The 25,920-nt window shown below is 39.1% G+C and overlaps 1 protein-coding gene across 1 annotated transcript in view; it reads right to left on the reverse strand.

The window, feature by feature from the left end:
• The window catches only part of ndufv2 (NADH:ubiquinone oxidoreductase core subunit V2), a 72,157-nt gene that overhangs the window by 22,495 nt on the left and 23,742 nt on the right, over positions 1-25,920 (reverse strand). Inside the window, exons 2-3 of the mRNA XM_028803704.2 lie at positions 25,070-25,135; positions 2,403-2,465 (exon numbers count right to left, since the gene is read on the reverse strand). Of these exons, the coding sequence (XP_028659537.1) occupies positions 2,403-2,465; positions 25,070-25,135 (129 nt within the window). The remainder of the gene's footprint in view (positions 1-2,402; positions 2,466-25,069; positions 25,136-25,920) is intronic.

A 25,920-nucleotide genomic window follows, 5' to 3' on the forward strand; every position in this document is an offset into this window, starting at 1 on the left:
TTCCACAAAGAGCTAAGTAATGTGGAACTTCCGCTCCAGTGATTGAAAAAAATAAATAAATCACACACACACACAGAGGTTCTTATTATACAACATACTGTAATTTGCATGCAGAACCCCCAATCTACACTCCACAGTGGGCACAGCCTTGGATAACTATGTGAACAGCTGATCTGAACCAAGATCCTTGTGCAGCCTGGACCTTCAATCAACATCTTGAGACAATTGAAATTCAAGGAGACAGACGAGCACCTAATGGCAGGAGTGTTAAATTGTGGATGGACCACACCAGACGTAGAGGCACATACATCAAAATCCATTTTAATCTTTGCAGCTGCCTTGGGTCTACTCTGATGGGCATGCATGCTGGCCAGGTTATTTTAGACATACCAGGAAGCAGAAACTACACCTTCTCTTAAAACTAAATGGACAGCTCTCTCAAGTTCAGCTCTATGTCAGAGCTCTGGTTCTTTAACAGTGACATAACACAAACTATGAGGAAGTAGAAGCCTTATTTACAAAAGGGAATGTCTACAAAACTGTACCAAATAAGGACCGTTAGTGTATATTACGTTTATAGCTAGCTGCCAGGAAGAATCCAGTATTTCCCAACTAATTTAAAGAGGAAAATGAAGACAACCACACCTCAGACACAGGAGCAGATAGCAAAGCAAACAGTTTCTCCATGAAACTCCAATCAAAGGCAGCAGTCCAAGCATTACCTGTGGTTTCACTGAGATCTTGGTATCGTTAGTGTAAAGCCAGCCAGATTATTGGCTGTTAATGTTTACTTACTACTTTACCACAAGTTTAACAAGGACTTTGTCAGGTAAGCTCAAGGTTTGGTATGTTGTTGAACTAAAATCTGCCTAAACAAAAAGCGGTGCAGCCTTGTGTCACAGCGTGATACTCAACCTCTTTTTCTCTTATGGTGATGCAGCCACATGTAACACCATTTCATGGAAAAGCTTGTAAAAGTCAAGAAATTAAATGTGGTTTGGGGACTGTTAGAAAATGTTTGGCAAAAACAAAACACTGAAATGAGTTCCAATTCAGGCTGGACATGCTAAAGAGTGTCTCAAAGTCCTGAGCCACTGCACTTTGGTTTGCTCCGAGTCCAGCAGCACCTGCTAGCAGCAATGCCCAGACGTGCACACCAATGCACTGCTGTATGAGCTTGATGTAAAACCACTTCAAATTAGCCCTGCATGTACAAAATCGGAAAGTGATCAACAATTAATAACATCATAAATATGTAAGTGCAAAGTTTGCTCAGTTGTGTGAAAGGCAGCACTACCCTGATAACTAGAAACACCCAATTCCTAGTTTGAATTGAAAGTGGTGGTCAGTCAGAGGGGTCTTTCCCCAACAAATAAAACTTAAAGGCATTACTTCCTTTTCTTTGTAGCTGAAACTGTAAACTCCTGTTAATACTGTAATACAGCAGAATATAACAATGTGACCTTTGCTAACAAGTTCAGTTTCTCTGAAGCTATTTTTTATGTTTGGGCTTTACGCCCATGTCTGACTCTCAAGAGAATACAAAGAACGCTTTGACCACAAATGGCAAAATGAACTCTCTTCTCAAAACACTGGTGAGCACTGCAGCGTATTTTATTCTGTGTCTATGAAGTAATGTGAATTTTCTACTTGCAGCAAAGTTTTCAAAAATCATTTTTGAACAATCGTGTATAACATTCTGTTATGGCAGACCCCACTTCACCATTAATGTATATTCTCAAACTTTGTGAAGTATTCTGTACTTGCTACTCCCCCCTCCATACCCCCAATACCCCTTCAAACTTTATGGATCTTTTTTCCAAAAATGTTAACCACTTAGGAAGTGTCTTCTATGTGCCCAATGCTGCTTTGCTGACAAATTAGTATTTTTTTCCACTGATGCAACAGAATTTGTCTTTATTAAATATCATTATACAAGGTTTAGGAAAATTTAAACATGCTATTGAAAGCTTCTGACCTCCATTTTACAGTATATGCTGTTAACACTGCTTTCATGCAAGATTAAGATAACCACATTGTTTAAAAATTACTGAAACATGTTGCTAACAAACTTACAATCATTAGCAAATCTAAAAACTGCAAAAGGTGTGTAAAGAATCAAAATTGCTGGTTACAATAAGTTAAATTATGAATCACTGTCGGGCAGTTTGACTTCATGATCATCCAGCCATCACAACAGCCATTTATTGAACCAGTTCTTCTACTACTGTGTGACAAGGCAGGAAGCAACTTCATACTGGTGGGATTTTCAAAGGACTCCAATTAATTATGGAACTTTAAAAATATCTCAGTGTAAAAATACATAAAATATATAATAGATACAAACAAAAAAAAAACATGGAACAGTTAAAGCACAAGCCGACTGGTTCATTAATGCTTACCTTTTTGTTTTCAGCATTAAACTCAAAAGGCGTGTCTGGATTGTTCTCTGGGGTGTCCCTATGCTGTTGAGCAAAACAGAACAACTTTTTAAAAATATGTAGCAAAGTTACAGAATATAGCTGCTTCTATTAATCACATAACTAAAAAACATTTGCTGTTTGGTAGATTAATCACTCGTGATCCTTTTTATTCTTATTGACCAAAACTAAAAGGCGGCAGCTCAATCAGGCGTCCCAGAAGACTTAACTCTAACATTCTGAACAGAGTAAATGACCCCTCGGCACCGTAATAACTCCCCACTCCCCTCAAATCTCAGATAACCAGGAATGGAAAATGTCACAACAGTCCAAGTTTATGTATTCGAATAAATCTGAAGAGCACCAGACAAACCACACTAATAGTTTTTACTTAAAATTGTATAATGTTTAATTGCAAAGTCTGGATGTTTATAGTTCCAGTACAGCAATTTAACAAATTATCCAGAAATTTATACTGTACAGTGAGCCAAAATGTAAAGTTTTTCCTTGTTCTGGAATGAATACAAGATAATAGAAATATGAAGAGCAGTGGACAGTAATGAAGTTTAAATGAAGTCGGCACCTCTGCTTTCAGATTAGTAGTACCGATTGCCTTTGTGTGTCTGAATACCCAGTCAGAGTACCCAGTGTTTTACTTTGGATTCTGCATTTTCCAACATTAAAGTATTAAAATTCTACAAGGAGCACCAAGATCCTTGGTAGGAAAAAAGAAGATGGCGTACATCGTCAGAACTGACTTTAAAATATGTAAGACTAATACAGGCGGGCTGGCTGGTTAGAGAACAGTAACATAAAACTACGTCTGTGTGATGATGTAGAGGATTTCAGACCAGAGATTTATTAATAGGAAAAGAAGAAAGGTGACGCAGCAAGATGAAGGCGTTTCATGACCTGGGTACGTATCACTACAGATTCAGAATGTAGTCGCATATTCTTGTCAGCTTGATCAGTACTTTCCAAACATTTTGCATGTAATGCACCAAACCAGGACTTTCAGAACTCCCAACTCCCCAACATAGTGAGAAAAGTGCTATATAAATGCAAAGAATTATTATAACAGGATGTGAAACTACCCGAGTAAAAGGTTAAGGCCAAGAGACAATGTAAAGAAAGTGGACGTCTTTAATGTTGGTCTTTAAAATGCGTTTATACCGAGTTCTTGTGTGTCCAGAAACAAATTATTGAGAGTTTTACTACAATTACATCACGTTTACATATTTCTTTATTGAAAAAAATCTTGTTAGAGAATTTAATTGCTAATAAAACAAAGTATGCACGATCAAATAGTTGAAAACAAAAAGGTACATTTTCCGAAGAATGGCATTTTTTCTTTCTATATAAACACCACTTTAATAAAGTATAACGTCAGTTTTCAAATGAAGAGCACTCCTCTAAAAAGAAAATCTAATCTAACAATGAGAGTCGGTGAGCAACTGCACATGCACTTTACGGGAGCACACACTAAATCAAAAGGAGAAATGCCAAAAAATGTACGCGAGCACAATGACAGGAAAACATGGCTGCGCTAAACTAAGGGGCACTGAATTGCAGGAGAAGGCTGAAGTTCTGCGTGAGTGCGAGGAGGTGGGCTACGGTAGAGGGCAGTGTCTGTGTGTGTTGGTCTGGACTCGCTGTTAAATGTACAAGGGAGCAGGAAGTTGTACTTAATATGGACAAACTCAGTACTTAAGGAGATGACTTGAAGTATGGTTAAAAATTGATATTTGGCTAATACATAAGATATTTTGAAGGTATACTGAACATAATTTGGTAAGTGAGAAGTCCAAATGCTAAACTACCATATACACAATGGTGCTGCATTGTATCACTATTAGATAAATGGAAAAATATGTTATCCATTTGATTCAGATTATGATCAGAATTACAAATACAATTTATTTTTGTATAGCCCAAAATCACACAAGAAGTGCCGCAATGGGCTTTAACAGGCCCTGCCTCTTGACAGCCCCCAGCCTTGACTCTCTAAGAAGACAAAGAAAAACCCTTGTAGGGAAAAAATGGAAGAAACCTTGGGAAAGGCCTCCCAGCAGTAAACTGTGAACCACAGCTAAAGCGAGGCTCCAGAGGCAGGGCCTTCGCAATACGGCTCTGCTGTCTGTAGCCATACAAGCATGATGCTCTGCTCTAAGCCCTCCAGAGATCAGCAATTTCTGTAAACCTTTATAAATATTTTTAATGGTTCCATCCCAGGAAAGCAACTTGCTTCCAAGCAAACACTTTACAAAATTCCAACTACTATCAATGTAGTGTGTGGTAAGACTCACCTCTGGTTCCCTTCTTCTGCTTGACCACAGCTGTTGATGTGGTCTGATAACCTTGCATGACAGGGCTGTTTTGGATTGAATATTTTCTTTAGATGGGGTTTCTTTATTTTAAATTATCAGTTTAAAGGCTGATTTCTCTATTGTTTGAGCTTGCACAGTAATTTAAAGGATCCAAAATGTTACCACATCCGAGTTCTCTCCAGCATTTGCTTTTCTGATCAGAAGTAGTAGGCTTACTTGCCGACTTTGGGTTCACATCTGCACATGTGGTTGCGTAAGTTTCTGAATCTTTTCTTAACTTCAAATATTTCTCCTCAGGCTTAACCGGATGCTTCTGTGTGAAGTGACAGACAAGTGTTTCCTTCTTTTGAAGCAACAGTTTTTCTTCACACTCTTTTATAACCAGTATACTTTAAAACTAACAAGGTTGTTCCTTTTTTTCTTAGCAAGTAATGTATCAGCTGGGACATCAGCCCCTGCTCACCTACCAGGCAAGTTAATAAAGGTAATGGGAGAGTTAAACGTACACTCTGATTATTAAGGTGAAAATTACATCTCTCGCTTTTTGTCTGAAAGGTACCCCCCCCCCCCCAATATTGTATGTATCATCACGTAAAATGCCACATCATCCAAACTTTAGACAACCTGAGGTTTTAAATACTGTAAGACCAGAGTAGTCATAAAACCGACACTCCTTCCATCTTTTTTATAACCTACTACCCCATATCAAGGCTGTGGAGGCTGGTCGTTCTGCAAGCAAGGTGTGGCACAGGGCAGGAACAAAGCCACTTAACTCTATGGGGACAATTTGAAGTCCCCAATTAACATGTCATTGGGATACCAGGGAAAAACAAAAAAAAAAAACCTACTATGGTGTCAGGGAAAAACACCACAGACACAGGGATAATGTGCAGCCACTACGGAACTTACCTAAGAGAGAATGTTTACTGTAGACTTTGAGCTTGAATCCAGTTGGACTCTGAGGTGATGGCGTTAACCTCACTGAAAAAGTACAAACCAGCAGATTATAACTGAAGGTGGCAAACCCAAAACCTGCGTACGGCTTGTTTATCATCTCATAACAACAAGCCACTTCTAAGCCAATTGCCTATTAAGTGTGAAAATTAACCCGTACTGAAAGCTTGCCAAAATGCAGAAGTACAAGAAACAAAAGAATTTGATTTTATATCCAAAGTACAATGATATGAAAAATATTGCAACAGATTACATAATTAGATCTCAGCCTATTAATTCTATACTTAAAAACACAATTTCACACAATCTTGCATATGCCATGAAAATAATACCATAAAGCAACTGCCATTTTCCAAGAAATTAAAAATTAGGATAACAAACGTATTGAAGCAAGAGGGGATTTAAAATGCATTTCCCCGGCTTCAAAGGTACCTTGTTCCAGTTTCTTTTGTAATTATGGTTAGCCAGTCGGCCATCCATGTAATCATTCTACTATTTTTCAATTGTATTGAGTAAAGATGTTAACTTTAAAAGAAATAACTATGCAAAAGATGTCTTAGTGTAAAATACTCTATCAAGATGGTAAACAAATTACAAGCACCGATGAGAACATTCACAACAAGATTAACACTTGACAGAAATTGTTTGAGCAGATTATTGTTGTCACATTTATAAATAATTTTTGGATTTTAAGTGATAGTTTGTTTTTCTTCATTTTAGCATAAGACCAGGATTTTAAAATCTGGTCTTGCAAGACCAATAACATCTGTATTTTAAGTCGAAATTATTTCTTCACAATCATTGTATACTCTATACTGAACTGTCACATGGAATTGTGTTGAAAGGTAAAGCTTTTTAATAAATGTTAAAACAAAAAAAACTATTCTGTTTTTGCGTTTTAAAATGGAGATAAAGGGGTAAAAGTCCAAACATTAAAACAAAAGCCTTAAAACTTACTGAACACATCCACTTTGAGGTGGCAAAGGTCTCAACTTATAAAAATGTGCCTTTTGCATTTCTGTTGGAAGCTTGTAACTGAACAAAAGTAAACCAGAAGTGATACATTAACACACATTTTTGGTGCTGTTTTCTTGAGGTAAGGACACATTTCCTGTTTGCTTATTTGCTCACAGCGACCATTGTGAGTGGAGAGTTTTGACAGTTTTCACAGGTGCTTCATAAGTCGCCACTTGCTGCGATTGCTTCAGGCTGCGCAATTTTCACAGAGCTTCTACAGTTCTGACATGGCTTGTAACAAATGATACTCTGCACAAAAATGTGTAGTCTCTGATAGAAAGCCATGAAATCACTGCATCAAGTATGCATCTACAGTCATACTATTGGGACGGTTCAAGATTCAAAATGTGCACTTGCCCCTGCAGCACATGTATACTTGCATCATATTTTGGTTATGTCATGAATACACAGATTGTATTTGTTTTTATATACTGTATATACTAGCGACTGGGAGCCCAATCAAATCGGGCTACAAATTCTACCCTGGGTGCCAGGGTCCAGATTGATTGTATATTTGGCCATGTATTCTGTAACAATATGGACCATGGCCTGGAGACAGGGATATTTGTGCGCCCATGGATGCACAGGCTAATGCACTGTTGTACTTTCTGATATTTTCCAAGAAGTGCTTGGAGTTTGGGTCTAAATATGCCAACAGGTTCTTAAACCTGTCAGGGTATGTAAGGGTTAATTCGAACTCGACCTTTATGGCAGCAACTGTATTCTCCACCTTGCTTGTTCTCACAGGTGAAGTTGAATGAGTTGCAATGTTTGCACAGGTTGTCAAATGCGCCAGAGTGGCGCTCCAGAACTTCGTCCTCAATAATATCTGTGTGATTGCACATGGCAATGCCGTGCCGCTGAGCATTTTCACGCCGCAAGGCACGGGCTACTCGATGTCTTTCAACCCGTGCTGCATTTGCGGCTGCTCGAGCTTCTTCAGTCGCTTGTGCACGGCTGGCATGATTTCTTTCAACGTTAGTAGCATTCTGTAGCGCACGTTCTTCATCTGTCCTTTGTGTCCGATTTGCACGATTTCTTTCAGCATTAGTAGCATTTTAGCCGCACGCTGCTCATCCGTTTGTTGTGCACGTCTGGTCACATTAGAAAGTCTACGTTCCTCATCAGTCATGTGACTTTGTTTCCTATGCATCCTTTTTGCGGCCGCTGCTGTTGTGGCTGCGTTGCGATCGTCACTCATTTTAGATCTGAGATCAGCTAAAATTTAAACAATGACCGTTGTTAATACCCAGACGTCCTTACTTATGCTTCTAACTTGTATTGAGTCGAGGTATTGACGCGAACACTATACATACGGATACTGTCAAATTATGTATAAGGATATTTTATTTATATATACAGTGATCCCTCGCTATATTGCGCTTCGCCTTTCGCGGCTTCACTCCATCGCGGATTTTATATGTAAGCATATTTAAATATATATCGCGGATTTTTTGCTGGTTCGCGGATTTCTGCGGACAATGGGTCTTTTAATTTCTGGTACATGCTTCCTCAGTTGGTTTGCCCAGTTGATTTCATACAAGGGACGCTATTGGCAGATGGCTGAGAAGCTAGATTGCTTACTTTTCTCTCTCTTGCGCGGACTATCTGTGATCCTGACGTATGGGGATTGAGCAGGGGGGCTGTTCGCACACCTAGACGATACGGACGCTCGTCTAAAAATGCTGAAAGATTATCTTCACGTTGCTATCTTTTGTGCAGCTGCTTCCTGAAACGACATGCTGCACGGTGCTTCGCATACTTAAAAGCTCGAAGGGCACATATTGATTTTTGACTGAAAAACAAACTCTGTCTCTCTCTCTCTGCTCCTGACGGAGGGGGTGTGAGCTGCCACCTTCAACAGCTTTGTGCCGCGGTGCTACGCATACTTAAAAGCCAAACAGCCCTATAGATTTGTTTGCTAGAGATTGTTTTTTCTATCTATCTCTATTCTGTGCTCCTGACACGCACTCCTTTGAAGAGGAAGATATGTTTGCATTCTTTTAATTGTGAGACAGAACTGTCATCTCTGTCTTGTCATGGAGCACAGTTTAAACTTTTGAAAAAGAGACAAATGTTTATTTGCAGTGTTTGAATAACGTTCCTGTCTCTCTACAACCTCCTGTGTTTCTGCGCAAATCTGTGACCCAAGCATGACAATATAAAAATAACCATATAAACATATGGTTTCTACTTCGCGGATTTTCTTATTTCGCGGGTGGCTCTGGAACGCAACCCCCGCGATGGAGGAGGGATTACTGTATATATATATATATATATATATATATATATATATATATATATATATATGCATGCATGCAGTGTTGAGACATACTGAATTACATACAGGAACAGTGGTTTGACAGCAGATGCTCACTGAAATGATGATTATTTCTTCTAAACAATGCTTCATATACAGTGGGGCAAAAAAGTATTTAGTCAGCCACCAATTGTGCAAGTTCTCCCACTTAAAAAGATGAGAGGCCTGTAATTTTCATCATAGGTATACCTCAACTATGAGAGACAAAATGAGAAAAAAAATCCAGAAAATCACATTGTCTGATTTTTGAAGAATTTATTTGCAGATTATGGTGGAAAAAAAGTATTTGGTCAATAACAAAAGTTCATCTCAATACTTTGTTATATACCCTTTGTTGGCAATGACAGAGGTCAAACATTTTCTGTAAGTCTTCACACACTGTTGCTTGTATTTTGGCCCATTCCTCCATGCAGATCTCCTCTAGAGCAGTGATGTTTTGGGGCTGTCGCTGGGCAACACGGACTTTCAACTCCCTCCAAAGATTTTCTATGGGGTTGAGATCTGGAGACTGGCTAGGCCACTCCAGGACCTTGAAATGCTTCTTACAAAGCCATTCCTTCGTTACCCGGGCGGTGTGTTTGGGATCATTGTCATGCTGAAAGACCAAGCCACGTTTCATCTTCAATCCCCTTGCTGATGGAAGGAGGTTTTCACTCAAAATCTGACGATACATGGCCCCATTCATTCTTTCCTTTACACGGATCAGTCGTCCTGGTCCCTTTGCAGAAAAACAGCCCCAAAGCATGATGTTTCCACCCCCATGCTTTACAGTAGGTATGGTGTTCTTTGGATGCAACTCAGCATTCTATCTCCTCCAAACACAACAAGTAGAGTTTTTTTCATCTGACCATATGACATTCTCCCAATCCTCTTCTGGATCATCCAAATGCTCTCTAGCAAACTTCAGACGGGCCTGCACATGTACTGGCTTAAGCAGGGTGGACACGTCTGGCACTGCAGGATTTCAGTCCCTGGCAGCGTAGTGTGTTACTGATGGTAGCCTTTGTTACTTTGGTCCCAGCTCTCTGCAGGTCATTCACTAAGTCCCCCCGTGTGGTTCTGGGATTTCTGCTCACCGTTCTTGTGATCATTTTGACCCCACGGGGTGAGATCTTGCGTGGAGCCCCAGATCGAGGGAGATTATCAGTGGTCTTGTATGTCTTCCATTTTCTAATAATTGCTCCCACAGTTGATTTCTTCACACCAAGCTGCTTACCTATTGCAGATTCAGTCTTCCCAGCCTGGTGCAGGTCTACAATTTTGTTTCTGGTGTCCTTTGACAGCTCTTTGGTCTTGGCCATAGTGGAGTTTGGAGTGCGACTGTTTGACGTTGTGGACAGGTGTCTTTTATATTGATAACGAGTTCAAACAGGTGCCATTAATACAGGTAACGAGTGGAGGACAGAGGAGCCTCTTACAGAAGAAGTTACAGGTCTGTGAGAGCCAGAAACCTTGCTTGTTTGTAGGTGACCAAATACTTATTTTCCACCATAATTTGCAAATAAATTCTTTAAAAATCAGACAATGTGATTTTCTGGATTTTTTTTTCTCATTTTGTCTCTCATAGTTGAGGTATACCTATGATGAAAATTACAGGCCTCTCTCATCTTTTTAAGTGGGAGAACTTGCACAATTGGTGGCTGACTAAATACTTTTTTGCCCCACTGTATAGTCAGGTTCCACGCTTGATTGTTCTTTCCGGTTGCTGCCGCAGATGTGTGTCCACATCAAGCAAAGAAAACAGACTATCATATTTTAACATGGTCGAATCTGCCATGAGCATGCTGCCCTCACAGGTGGCGCAGTGGTAGTGCTGCTGCTTTGCAGTAAGGAGACTGTGGAAGATTGGGGGTTCACTTCCCGGTTCCTCCCTGTGTGGATAGCGCTTTGAGTACTGAGAAAAGCACTATGTAAATGTAATGAATTATTATTTATTATTATTATCTACTGAACTCTTCAACCACAGCTTGCTCCTTCCACTCTGTGCCATCATCTCCTTCCTTCATGTGTAAATATGTGTTATTTATGTAACTGAAATATGAACCAGGGAACCCACAGGGTTGTGAGGATTTTGGTAGGAGCTGCTTTTCTTCAATGACCTAGCGAACAGGGAGATATTCATGCCCAGTGGCAGAGTGGTGCATGCTGGTCAAGTGTACACATAAGAGCTCTGTTAAACTTTGTACAGATGACAATAAAGTACCTGTTACATTTTTAATCAAAGCCATAGATTTTAGAAATGCCAACCAACACAGCATTGTTCACTTTCTTAGGTATATCATGTGCAGAAACAAAAATACACTGGATAAATGGGGGAAAAATAGAAGCTGTTTATGCAACAGAACTAAACCATGATAAAACTGACTGAAGCACCACAAATCAATCATCAAATTCTATAGAACCAGTAAACCCCCGATTCTCTAAAGAATCGCAAATGCAAGAATGGCAATCAGTTTCTATTCCCTCCGATATTTGGAGGAATGACAAATGATGGAGGGTGGGAGCGTCCTGGTAAAGTTTTCATTGAATTAAATACATATATTTGTACTAAAATTAATCAATTTATTAAAACAAAAATTGAATTTTAATTGTTAAATCATTTAAATCCAAAATGTCTTTGAGTTGTTGCACTTATAAATAAAAACAATATCAGAGTGGAAAGGTTTAAATGAAGTAAATTGTATGGGCCATTCCCAGGTGGTGGCTTGATATTTACCCCGGTAGATGCAAAAGCAAATGAACTATTGTAGGATCTAATGCATTCCATAAAGCTTTTACTTTCGGGTACATTGTTAGTCAAAAGCTTCCGTAAATATTCAGGATATTCATCCAAAGGAGGCAGCTTAACTTGACCTTTTTGACAACAATGTGTAAACTCATCAGTTGTACTGCCAGTTTTTTCTTCAAGAAAGTTAAGTGAATGACAATGACTGCAAATGACACTCATTAATCCCAATGAATTTTCATGAACAGTGGACTCATTATAGAATGCGTTCTCAGCTAACTGGCGGAATTGTTCAGAGTCTGTCCGCCGTTCCTGTCTTTGGTTTTTTCTTTGTTAGAATACTGAACGTCTTAAACCTTTTAAACGACTTTGTAGCCTTTCTGCAGTTTCTTTTTGGATCCATGCCTCTCTTGCATCTGGTGTTTCAGAAGCGCGTTGTAGGCGCCTTCGTTCATTGTTTTTATCCATACAGGCTCGTTTTTGTATCTCCGTTAGTTGAGCTGTTTCTTTTTGGAGCCGTGACTTCTTTGCTTCTGGTGTTTCTGAAGCGTGTTGTAGGAGCCTCCGTTTATTGTTTTTATCCATGCAGTCTCGTTTTTGTTTTTCTGTGGCTGTGTCGTTAGGTAGAAGTTACCGTTATGTGATTCAAATATGCCACACTGACTGCTGGCACAGTGGATTAGAGCAAGTTTAGTTTCCAGGTTGTGTTGTTTGGGCGCATCTATGCGTTCTCGTACAGGTTGTGTTGTTTGGGCGCCACCTACCGACTCTGGAAAGCCGCTGGGTTTGACTCTGGGGAGCTGAGGCGCTCTGGCGCATGCGCCTCGGTGCATCCTGCATCCGCCGTCCGTGCATATATTAAACTGTCGTTTAGTAATATAGATATGCAAAGCTGCTTTTGCGGAGGATGTGGTAATACGAGATCTGAAGACAACAATTTTGAGTAAGTTAAAGTAATTGTTAACTTTCACTGTTTCTTTTCAGTAGACATTTACTGAAGCCTGTAATATTTCTGCAGTCCATGACTAATGAGGTGCCAGCAGGAGAAGTAGCTTTGTGTTCGATTTTCTTCATCAAATGTAGTGAGAGACTAAGTGATTAGAAGTGTAACTTTCTTTTTTGGTGATTGTGTACAGAAATGAGATTGCAATTCATCCTGGGGCAGCAACATTAAATAATGTCACTTATAACAATGGCAAGAAAGGAGTTGGGGATGAAATGGGTATGCTGGACAAAAACACATCCCTGAGACTGGAAAGGTGCCCTGGAGCGAGACAAGCAGTGAGGCAAATCACACAGCCAGTCTCCTTCGACAATGGGCTGAAACTCACAAAAAATGTACTTTATTAACTTCCTATATCAACATGGAAACGCTGTTTTACAAAATGTGTGCAACCTCAAAAAACAGTTTAAAAAATTGACATTTTGGTTTTAAGGCTTCTGTTTTTACATTTGGGCCCCAATCCCTTGACTTCCATTTTAAAATGCAAAAACCAGGCTAGGTTTTTGAATTTATACAAAAGTTTTCACTTTAGAATGCAATTTCATTGGAAAACTAATATATACCATGATTGTGAAGAAATAACTGACTTGACAAATAATGAATATATCTTTTAAACATACTGTGATTTCTCCTCCTTTACTGCATTGCATCAGTCCTGAAATTCCAACAGTAAATCACTTCATAGGAATGTATAACTGTTTTCCTTATGTTGCTTAAAACTGCCTTCTCATTTATTTTTAAACTTCATGATTTTTTATTAAGCTCAAACTTCTACAATTTCTACAGAAACTGATGTTGGTGGAGACTGTTTTAAAGAGAGATATTAAACGATGAAACATCACTATTTGTATGAAACATAAAGCAATGGAACAGGGACATTTTAACTTTGAAGTTATGCAGCATTTCTTCACATACATTATTTATTCAACTGCTGTTATACGCTCTCTTCTCCTACTTTATTTATATAAAAAAAGCACGTGCTGCTTGTTTTCCTTCCTTGTTGACTTAAGCATGTGATTATTCTGCTTAATGGTTAACTCAGGGCTACTTTAATGCTTGAAGTAGAACAAATAGCCATACTGTTTTCTTGGTTCTTATCATAATCTTCAAGAATTGTAGGAGTCGGAGAAATGTCCTCTTCAAAGTCCAAACACTCGTTCAAATCTAAAAATAATTTCCAAATGCAAGAGGGGGCTGGTTTGCTGGAAATTTTAGGAGTAAGGACGAGAAACTCTCTAACAATTACAAAGGTGGTTGGATGGAGGGTTGTGGATGTGTGCTGTGAAAAGCACCAGCTGCGTCTGAAGGTAATTGGAACGTCCACTTCCCAATGTATTCCATCTCTTTTGTAACAGAATAACAAAAGCAACTTTCTGAGGTCTTCTACAGCAATAGAAATGATATACGAAAATATCTACCGGTATTTCGGTGCTGGTATACTGCACACCCCAGAGTACTCCGTTAATATCTCTGCTGATGCATTTTTGTTCACTGTGTAATCACTGGTATAACATTTACACTTCAGGGTATTACATGTGTTTGATTTTCATCAATATAAAGAAATATAAGAAATATCTATGCTTTGATTTTCTAAAATGTAATCTTGGAAAGGTTATCACAAATACTGTTTTAGCCATTTTCAGCTATTCATTTCTCAGATGGATAGAAGTCAAACCCTCTGCAATGCCACAGTGGTTTTCAGTTGCTTATATAAGGGCCTTTTATACCCTCTTAAAAAAAAATAAGAAAAATTATATCCATCCATCATCCAACCCGCTATGTCCTAACTACAGGGTCATGGGGGTCTGCTGGAGCCAATCCCAGCCAACACAGGGCACAAGGCAGGAAAAAAACCCTGGGCATGGCGCCAGCCCACCGCAGGGAACTCACACACTGTAATCAGAATATAAGTTTAATGTCACTGTGCTCTGTACAAAAATTATTTTATAAATCCACTCATGTACAGGCCAGGCAAAAGTTAGCACATAGGGGCTCACAGCATTTAGAATGGCTGGGCCAAGCATAGGACAAGATAGACAAAGACAGCTGGAGGAATGTATAGTCAGCTTAAAGACAGGTGTATACTATTTTATCCTCTGTTAAAAGTCAGCACAAAATCTTTCCTTGTTTGGAAATGGACTATTTGCTGACGTGGGGGCCTGCACGTGGAGTAACCAGTATAAAAGGATTGGACAGCAGCCAAATACTCTGACGCCGACGGACGGATGGATGATATCGTCATCCATCCTGAAAAGCCTTCCAGCGCAGCGACAAAAAACGGCAGACTGTATAGATCAAGATTCCACCTTGGTATTGTCTTGCTATAAGCTTCCCGTCTGTAATGCTGCGTAAATCGTCAGTAAAGAATGCTAAGTTATTTTCTCTTATGTGATTTTTACCGGCGTATCACTATGGGAGGGATATCACCTTTTAATATCATATCTATATAGTTTTCAGTTACTTAAAACACCGCAATTACAAAATAACTTATTCCAACTAGGGAGCTATTGCCCCCTAAAAAGGAACACACACACACACCAAGCACACACTAGGGACAATTTAGGATTGCCAGTGCACCTACCCTGCATGTCTTTGGACTGTGGGAGGAAACCAGAGCACCCAGAGGAAACCCACGCAGACACGGGGAGAACATGCAAACTCCATGCAGGGAGAACCCGGGTCTCCTAACTGCAAGGCAGCAGTGCTACCACTGCACCACCGTGACGCAAAATTCCGTTACAATTAATATCTTTACAATTAAATTTTCATTACAACAAAGTATTTTCATGGTCCCGACAGTTTCCCCATATGACACGAGTCTATAGAAATCTCGTTACTATGAAGTACATTCAGCAGATACTTTCATTACACCGAAGTGACCTAGAAATGCTGGAATGAATCATCCACAGAGCAGTTAGTTCTGTGGTCGCAGCTCACTTGTGCACAACGATCTCCAAACAGAAACACTGTACATTTTTTTTTCTTTCTTCGAACTTTCCCTGTTCTGTTTTTTTTTTTTTCCTTTTTTGTTTTCGGTGGTTTTCAGTGATACCTTTTGCTTATTGCTTGTGAACATTTGAAAAACATCCATTGGAATTTAACTCAATGTCACCCTCCTATAGAAACGGCAGACACGAAAAAACGATAACAGTTCATATTAGAAAGAAAAACTTTCAATTTTTGCAGCAAAAAGAAAAAAGATGTTGCCAGGAATTCGGAACTTCTCCATCAACACTGTCAACTTTCTTGAAAGACAGAGCAAAAAAAGAAGAAAAATCTCAGGTTACAAATGTACAGTGGTGTGAAAAACTATTTGCCCCCTTCCTGATTTCTTATTCTTTTGCATGTTTGTCACACAAAATGTTTCTGATCATCAAACACATTTAACCATTAGTCAAATATAACACAAGTAAACACAAAATGCAGTTTTTAAATGATGGTTTTTATTATTTAAGGAGAAAAAAAATCCAAACCTACATGGCCCTGTGTGAAAAAGTAATTGCCCCCTTGTTAAAAAATAACCTAACTGTGGTGTATCACACCTGAGTCCACCCCCAGGCCTGATTACTGCCACACCTGTTTCAATCAAGAAATCACTTAAATAGGAGCTGCCTGACACAGAGAAGTAGACCAAAAGCACCTCAAAAGCTAGACATCATGCCAAGATCCAAAGAAATTCAGGAACAAATGAGAACAGAAGTAATTGAGATCTATCAGTCTGGTAAAGGTTATAAAGCCATTTCTAAAGCTTTGGGACTCCAGCGAACCACAGTGAGAGCCATTATCCACAAATGGCAAAAACATGGAACAGTGGTGAACCTTCCCAGGAGTGGCCGGCCGACCAAAATTACCCCAAGAGCGCAGAGACGACTCATCCGAGAGGTCACAAAAGACCCCAGGACAACGTCTAAAGAACCGCAGGCCTCACTTGCCTCAATTAAGGTCAGTGTTCACGACTCCACCATAAGAAAGAGACTGGGCAAAAACGGCCTGCATGGCAGATTTCCAAGACGCAAACCACTGTTAAGCAAAAAGAACATTAGGGCTCGTCTCAATTTTGCTAAGAAACATCTCAATGATTGCCAAGACTTTTGGGAAAATACCTTGTGGACTGATGAGTCAAAAGTTGAACTTTTTGGAAGACAAATGTCCCGTTACATCTGGCGTAAAAGGAACACAGCATTTCAGAAAAAGAACATCATACCAACAGTAAAATATGGTGGTGGTAGTGTGATGGTCTGGGGTTGTTTTGCTGCTTCAGGACCTGGAAGGCTTGCTGTGATAGATGGAACCATGAATTCTACTGTCTACCAAAAAATCCTGAAGGAGAATGTCCGGCCATCTGTTCGTCAACTCAAGCTGAAGCGATCTTGGGTGCTGCAACAGGACAATGACCCAAAACACACCAGCAAATCCACCTCTGAATGGCTGAAGAAAAACAAAATGAAGACTTTGGAGTGGCCTAGTCAAAGTCCTGACCTGAATCCAATTGAGATGCTATGGCATGACCTTAAAAAGGCGGTTCATGCCAGAAAACCCTCAAATAAAGCTGAATTACAACAATTTTGCAAAGATGAGTGGGCCAAAATTCCTCCAGAGCGCTGTAAAAGACTCATTGCAAGTTATCGCAAACGCTTGATTGCAGTTATTGCTGCTAAGGGTGGCCCAACCAGTTATTAGGTTCAGGGGGCAATTACTTTTTCACACAGGGCCATGTAGGTTTGGATTTTTTTTCTCCCTAAATAATAAAAACCACCATTTACAAACTGCATTTTGTGTTTACTTGTGTTATATTTGACTAATGGTTAAATGTGTTTGATGATCAGAAACATTTTGTGTGACAAACATGCAAAAGAATAAGAAATCAGGAAGGGGGCAAATAGTTTTTCACACCACTGTATGTGAACTGCTGCATTTGAAGACGTTGAAAATGCCATTTTAATGTGGTTCAGTGATTCTCGTTCAAGCAACATTTCTATTAATGTGGCACTCATTCAAGAAAATGTGAGGTTTCTAAACCCACTTGGGACCTCCCCCAACGGGACGACACGCCAAAGAGCGTCCCGAAGTGCGATCACCATGTCTGTGGGAGACTGTTTATATGTTGCCGGGGCAACAGCAGGCTCACAGCTCTGCTGCGTCTCTCCACTAAAGCAAACTCAGTGGGTGATGCAAGGAACAGGATTACTTGGCCACTAACCTAGCCACAACCCTGTCTGACTGCTGTGTCTGTTTATAGCAGAGTGGCAGATCCCGCTACAATAAATAACCCTGCTGTTCCTGTTTCAAGCTGAATAAAGCTGGTTTTGCTAAGGTACTGAGACTAAGCCTCATGTTTTGGGGTGTAAGACGGGGACTTGTAGCGCAACCCCGATCTTTTTGATCTTCTGTGTCGCCTCACTGCAGTGCTGTGAGCCTCCTATTGCCCTGCCCCGGCAACGGACAAACAATCTTACACAGACGCGACAATCGCGCTTCCGGACACACTTCAGCTTGACGTTCCCATTGGATGGGGGGGGGGATCCCAAAAGAGTTCAGAAACCTCACAATATGAAGAAGAAGAAAAGGATGATTCGGCTTCTGATTGATAACTGTGCTGCCCACAGCATGCTTCCGCATTTAGATAATGTTCAAGTTGAATTCCTCCTACCCAATTGCACAGCAGTGCTTTAGTCATTGGGTTTGGGTAATATTCGCACCCTGAAAGTGTATCATCACAAGGAAATGCTGAGAAAAATTTGTCAGCATAACTTGTAGACAGGAGGAGATGAAAATTAATGTGAAAGAAACTATTGAAATGATTGCAAACACCTGGACGCAAGTTAAAGAAAGCACTATAGCAACAAATACAGAATCTTATTACAACAAAATATTTTTTAGGTCCCTGGCAGTTCGTTGTAACGGAATTTTACCCATACACACACACACACACGCAAGCACCCACACACGCACGCACAGAGGGGTTTTGCATGAAAGCCGTAATAAACTAATGAAATGGTTCTTATGTACCTGGGAATAGTAGGAAGCACTGCTTACATATGAGTGCTAAAAGATGCTACTACAGAGGAAAAGAGAAGAAAGAAAGAAAAAAAAGGATATTTCCCTTGATGAATTTACAGAGTGAGTCACACTATACATGGCACACTGAACTGGAGTGATCACATCTGCCATATTTTAAGAATAATTATTTTGAAAGAAAAAACTTCTATAACATATTCAACATGCAAAGACCTTATTAAAGTCTGCTGTCATCTCCACTCTATCTCAATAATTTATTCTTGTGTTTTTTAACATGTAATGATGAATCAAGAAATGTATGAACTAAGATGCAGACACTGGTATACTCAGAGTTCATCCAGTGACAGATATGAATACAGAGTAATGTGCACAAAGAAACTTGCCTGTTCTTGGTAAGATACTGTGTGAGTATGCCAATAAAGAGACACTTGTGAGGATCCCCTCATAGGAGATCAGAAGTCGCTGTTGCCTGGCTTGTGTATACAACTGGCAAAGCAACCAAGCCGGAAGGAAGGAAGGAAGGTGAAGTGCTCTGATGTAATCTGGAAATCCACTACTGCCTCACTGGCTCACAGAGAATCCTATTGTTAACCTTAGGAGGGGTCTGAAAAACGGTCAGCATGGGCTGCTTTGAGAAACACAGGGAAGATATTGCAGTGAAGACTATTCTGGGCTGCCTCGAAAACGGAGGAAGCTGGTTACAATGGAAAGACAGTGGTGAGGCGGCTGGTTACTACTTAGTCTGCTTAGATTACAGACTTCTCACACTGTGCGCTATATGGCAATGCATATTGGTGCTGCTTCAATGAAACATTTGTGCCCATTTAATATTGCCCCATATTTCTCCTTGTTCTTCTATATGTTAGATTGTACTGTATGTACAAAATCAGACACTCATGGGGGAGCTATACTGTTAATGAACAGTGACAATCAGCTTGTATTTTTTCGACTGTGAGAAATTTCATATTCAGATATGTTACAAGAGAAGAGTTATAATGCAACAATCAAATCCATATTGTTATGAACAAGTCCAACCAAAAATGCAATCAATCCAGTAACTCACATATTAAGATTTGTAACTAAAAGCTCCAGCTGACCGAATATTGAGAGCTAATTAGTAAAGCTCATCTAGATTTTTCTAAGAAGATGTCTATTTCTAAAATAACCAGAAAAAAAAATATTCCTCTTGTGGACAATAAATGCCCCTTTGATCTATTAGATTAATTATATTAAGTTTATATTATTTTGACAATGGAATGTCTTCTGCCAACACTCATGGTGAAAAGTGAAGCCAGAGCCTTTGCAGCAGGTGAGCAGACTCTGGCGTGTTAGAAAAGAAACACACAATAGATAAAACCATGGCAACTCAATTCTTTATCTACAGAGGATGCAAATCTACCACTAAAGCTTGGTCTGCAAGACAGGGGCAGGCTGTGTAGCTGAAGGAAGCAATGGTAAGCAACTCCAGACACGCGCTACGTAATCACCAGTAAACCACACCAGAGTACACACAAGTTTAAATGAGATTTTACTAAACCATTGGATTTAAAATTTTGAATCCTGACCCTATGCAATAACTGGTCTACACTGTACTGTGGGAATGCTAGCTGTTGAACTTAACTGGATATGGCATGTGAAGCACAAGGTAAACACCACTTTGTATTTCTACCACGTATGTCTTCAGCTGCAATATCTGTTGTTTTTTTTTGGTCTTTTGAAAATATTAACTTTGTCCATCTTCAGTGTAGACACAGTGCTCTAAACACAGTACTATGCTGCATACACACTGTTTGCAAGATGGAATACGGCATCTTCTCTTCAACTTCCAAGAACATTCTTCAATTTAGGCCTTTAGAGTGTTCTACTTTAATGACAAATTACGAGAATAAAGTCAACATGTCGACTTTAATCTCAACATAAATGGCGAGAATAAAGTAGAAATGTCGAGAATAAAGCCAACATGTCAACTTTATTCTCGTCATAAGTGTCAAGATTAAAGTGGAAATGTCGAGAATAAATTCAACATGTCGCCACACTATTACACAGCACCCAGGTACATTACACAGTATTGAAAAAAATAAATAAATAAAACAAGTACAACTTGGCTTGCAGTATTATCCAGTAGTATAGGAACAGTATTCACACATTTGAACATAATGGTCCACATCCGACCTTTTAAAACCAAAGTATCACAAGACAACAGACATAGCTCCTTTTTTTGGCAAAAGTTCTTCTGTGTCATCATGTTCAACTTTACTGAAGCTGTAGCAGACAGTTTCAGAATGTTCTCTGTCCATTTTCACAATTCAATACCTCCACTAACGAATGTACTCCGTTGTATGCGTGTTTAGCGGTGCAGCAGTGAAAAAGGTCCCCCCTTAAACAGTTTCCTCCTGTGCCACATTTCTGAATGTCGTTTAGGCTATTTAAATCGGTGTTGCGGTATAAGAAAAATCCATATCATAACAAAAATAAACGGTTTTTGGTATGAACCAGTATACCGCCCAGCACTAATTGTATATAAATAAATATCTCAAATCAGAACACAACAATTATAGTAAATGAAACAAATCTTCATTTACAAATATTAAAAGCTCCTTTGGTAAGAAGACTTTTCTAATCAAGTTTCTCAAAAATTGAGTTTGTCTGGTATCTGACATCTGCTGTAGTTAGATTGTATTTGTAGATTATGGAATAACAAATGATTCATAACTAAATGAAACATGTTCTCCAACTTCCCATCAATTATGTCAGAATTCTTGTAAAAAAAATTTTATGTGATCAGAGAACTTCTATAACTGAAGTTTGTGTAATTACCAAGAATTACATCTAGAACAGTACAGACCATAATTTTAGTAATTAGGCCATCCACACATTTCTTACATTTTGTGAATCCCAAACTATTCAAATATGCTGTGTGTGCCATTTACTTTCCTCAAATTATAGTTGTTATATGGATTGTAGGACAAAATGGGCGTAGCCCACCCCTATTTCGCTTGGCTTTTAGTGGCACACAAGGCCATTTTCACCTTCCCCAAAGCTGCATTCCAGAACAAATGGCGAAACTGCAACTCATACCAAACTTTGATCAGCACTGTCCTTTATTCGATAAGAAAGGAGAAAATCTCAGTTGAGCTCAACCCTCTGCAGAGGTTCCCACAGAGAAAAAGGTGCCCAAATGGACATTTATCTTAAGCTTATTACCATGAACTAAACCAGCCTGGATATGATGGACAAAATAACACTCCACTGAGCAGGTGCTGATTTTGTAAATGAAAGGGACCTTCATTTAATCACCACGAGCTTACAACTTCCTTCAGAACTAGCCGTACTCCTCTCCCTCTCTCTGAAAGCTGAGGGCCTTCTCTCTGAAACCACAAAGCAGAGGACATGCTCTCTCTTTGGGCAGCTTTAAGATGAAAATCGTCTTCTTTTTTGAGAGTAAAAAATCTTGAGCACTCACAACTAGGCGGATGATATGAACTAGCTCCAGGATTCACTCTGCCAAGCCAAGCTCTGTGCCAGTGACTGAGTCCAGTCTGAGATGACTGAGGAGCAGACATTAATTCAAGAAGGGAATTACAGCCTAAACTGAAATGCCAGAAAAAGTACTGAGGACACGGCAAACAGCCCAACAGCAGGCTGAGAAAAGTAGCATCACAGCACACCACAAACAAATGACCATATAGCAAACTAGGGGTGCGTGACAGGACTTAAATTGATAATGAGATTATTTTGAACAAAAATATGATATTGAATATATTGATATGTTTTCAAAACCAGCACCAAATACAACAAAAAGGATATACATTTTCTCTCACTAATAACATGAAATATTAAGGAAACTTTTTTAACCCCAAAATGTAAACATTTTTGATGTGCCTCAAAGAAAATTCTCAAATAGCATGTTTTTTCTCCAACCATTTTTATTTTAGGCCTCCTTTACTTAATGTTGAGATTCCATTGTATGCACTTGGTTCAAAACCTTCCCCGTCTTACTGGCATTAGTGTCTGTCAATCAGTAAACACTGACATCTCTTTACATCTCTCCAATTGACTATTTTATATAAGGAAAGACAAAGCTCTTAAATTATTACCACACAAATCACAGATCACAATATATGCACATGTCTGCATTGCACATATTTCATGATTGACATCATTTGTAACAGTTCCAAATTTTGTATCTGTATATACATGCTTTTTCTGACGCAGGTCAGAGAGTCACAGACTTGAGCACAGAGGGTGACAGTTTATCTAATCCTTTCATTGCCTTTTTTCTAAATATAAAGAAATCCAGTTCTTCAGTCTGATGACACTTGTATACAAAAACAATGAGTAAAATACAGTATCTTTACAGAGGTTTTGGCAGCTCAAGTTAAAGCACTTTTGAAAAAGTTACCAACCAATTCTTGAAACAGAATTGGGAAAATAAAATCCAGTAATTAACAGGACCTGTAGTAAAATAATTTACATTCATCTACAATCACTCAAAGAAACGTTGTACCTAAACATTGCCACATGCTGTATTTAAAGATGTGAATGAACGCTTTCAATAAATGTAATAAACTTTGTATTTTTGGTTTATTTTATTGCTTTTATTATTTTTTTTACTTAAACTGCTGGTTAATTCAGGACACATATATAGCACTTTTTACACTACTTAAAAAGGTTTACATAGACAGAGGTGGGCTACTTCAACCAGTTATCCGGCAGTGGCACACACATGCACCTGCTCAATGGGTTTACAGTAATCCCTCGCTACTTTGCGGTTCACTTTTCGCGGATTCACGACTTCGCGGATTTTTAAATACAAGTGATTGCCCGCCTATCGCGGAAGTTATGTTCCAGACCATCAGCAACAGGAGAAAATCCGCGATATAGAAAGACCATATAAATAAACATTTTTATAGTTTAAGCCTTAAAATACCCATCCCACATGCTTAACACATGTAAACTTATAAAACACACTTTGTTAACACATATGATATGTGGATGTCGGGCTAAGGATATGAGTAACAACTCACTATTATAAAACATTTTAACTTCACGCAAGACAAGACAGTGAGACAGGAAAATAGATGCTGTACAGGCTTTTAAATTATTGACACGCAGAGCGACAAGCAGCACAAAGCCAGCACAAAGTCCACTTCTCCTTAGCGTTCATTCAGCTCCCCACCCCCTTGACAATGCGAAGTGGCAGGAGCGTACTGCGCCTCCGGGGAGGGGGTTTGAGCGAACGTGCGTTCAGCCCTCACACACCCCCACTCCTCCTCCTTCCGGAAGCGCAGAGCGACAAGCAGGCTTTTTGGCAGAAGCAGCACAAAGTCCATTTCTGCTCAGCGTGAGTTCAGCTGCCCCCCTTCACAAAGCGAGTGCAGACACATCAATGTCTGATCGCTGCGTGCAGTGTGCAGTGTTGGTCTGCGGTGTTTAAGAATGTAGAAAGCGTTTAAGAAGTGTATAGGAAGTGTTTATAAGAGTGTGGGAAAGGTTAATAAGAGAGTGAGAAAGGTTTATAAGAGTGTGGGAAGGGTTTATAAAGCCTTAAAATATGTATAAATAATAAAATAAATAAAGGTCACTACTTCGCGGATTTTCACCTATCGCGGGGGGGGCTCTGGAACGTAACCCCCGCGATAGGTGAGGGATGACTGTATTGCCGTTTAGTGACGGGTGAATTCACGGCATAAACTGGGGTTAGGAGCAACGATAACGGGGAAGAAAAGAGGGAAGGGCAAGATAGACATGAGAAAGAAATTGAAACCGAGGCATGAGCGAAAGGCAAGAGCTGAAGAAGATGGTTAGAGCTCTGAGAGGGTTAAACTTTTAAATGTTAATGATATAGTATGCACTTACATACAAATATTTAAATATTTAGATTTTTGTGCAATACAAATCATTTTCAATATTGTTTATACAGTATATCATGTCAACTGCGAGTTTCCACAATGTTTCAGCGATCACCAAAAATATTCCCATTTAATTGTTAATTGCCAACTCACAAATAACCAAAAACAAATGTCAAAATCGCAAATCTGGTGGGGTGACTGCATGATATTGTATGCTGCTATTAAAAATATGCATATAATATGTGCTATTTCTTTGATGAGGTAAATAAACATGCAAAAATGCCACCATACACACCTGAAATCTATGCCATTTATTAAATTGTTACATTTTTTGCCACACATCCACAGGGGAATACTGGGAAAATACAAGTAGCAATGTAGTACAAGTGCATCATAAACTAAATATTTGTCTAAAACAAATTTCAGAGCTTACCACAAAGAGTGCTCCCCCACCTCCAGTGCGTACTGCTGTCTGATGTAGACTGCGAATCTGTCTCACCTAAAAAGTTCCAGTTTAGAAAGGAAAGAAAAAATTAAAATTAAAATCAGAAGAAACGCTTGTTTCAAATAGAATTAATCATTATGTTCTTCTCAATATACACAGCGACGGGCCAGTACCTTTCTTAGTTTGGCCCTCAGGCAACAATTACACTACTGAGTGCTTACTTTTTGAATGGTGAAGAACCAGAATGAATTATTACCATGAGTGGTAAAGTAAACAGAACAGGGACTGATATATTTAAATAAATATCTTGTCAAAGGCTCCTATACTAAATATTTAGGTGTTAAAATCTCCATTTAAAAATTTCTGTACATTAAATATCTATAAATTATTGCACCATCTACTTCATGCAATGCCTCTTATTCTTCCTGGGTACTTTCTATTCTTTCTTTCAAGCATGCTTGTCCCTTTTGAATTGATTGTTGATTAGACTTGTTGCTTTATCAATAGCCAGGTTTCTATCCAAGGAGTTTTTGCAGAAAAATATTTAGCGCTTCAAATTTTTTTACCAATATAGCTGATGGAAATGCTAATTATCGATAAAATGTTGTACATGTCGACATAATATTTTTCCGTTTAACTTTAGCGCATAAATTCCATATCGATACTTCAGATGTCGCAAAAACTACATTGGAAACACTTTTTGTCGGAAAAAAGGGCTTTAGTGCAAATAAATGTGTCACATTTTCATCACGTGCAATCAAAACGAGAATGGCGGAGCGGTTCGCATGGTCTGATGAAGAGTTTTTTTTTTGATTAAACGTCGTTATTTTGTATTAATT

Source organism: Erpetoichthys calabaricus, chromosome 6 (assembly GCF_900747795.2).
Source record: "Erpetoichthys calabaricus chromosome 6, fErpCal1.3, whole genome shotgun sequence".
Lineage (NCBI taxonomy): Eukaryota > Metazoa > Chordata > Cladistia > Polypteriformes > Polypteridae > Erpetoichthys > Erpetoichthys calabaricus.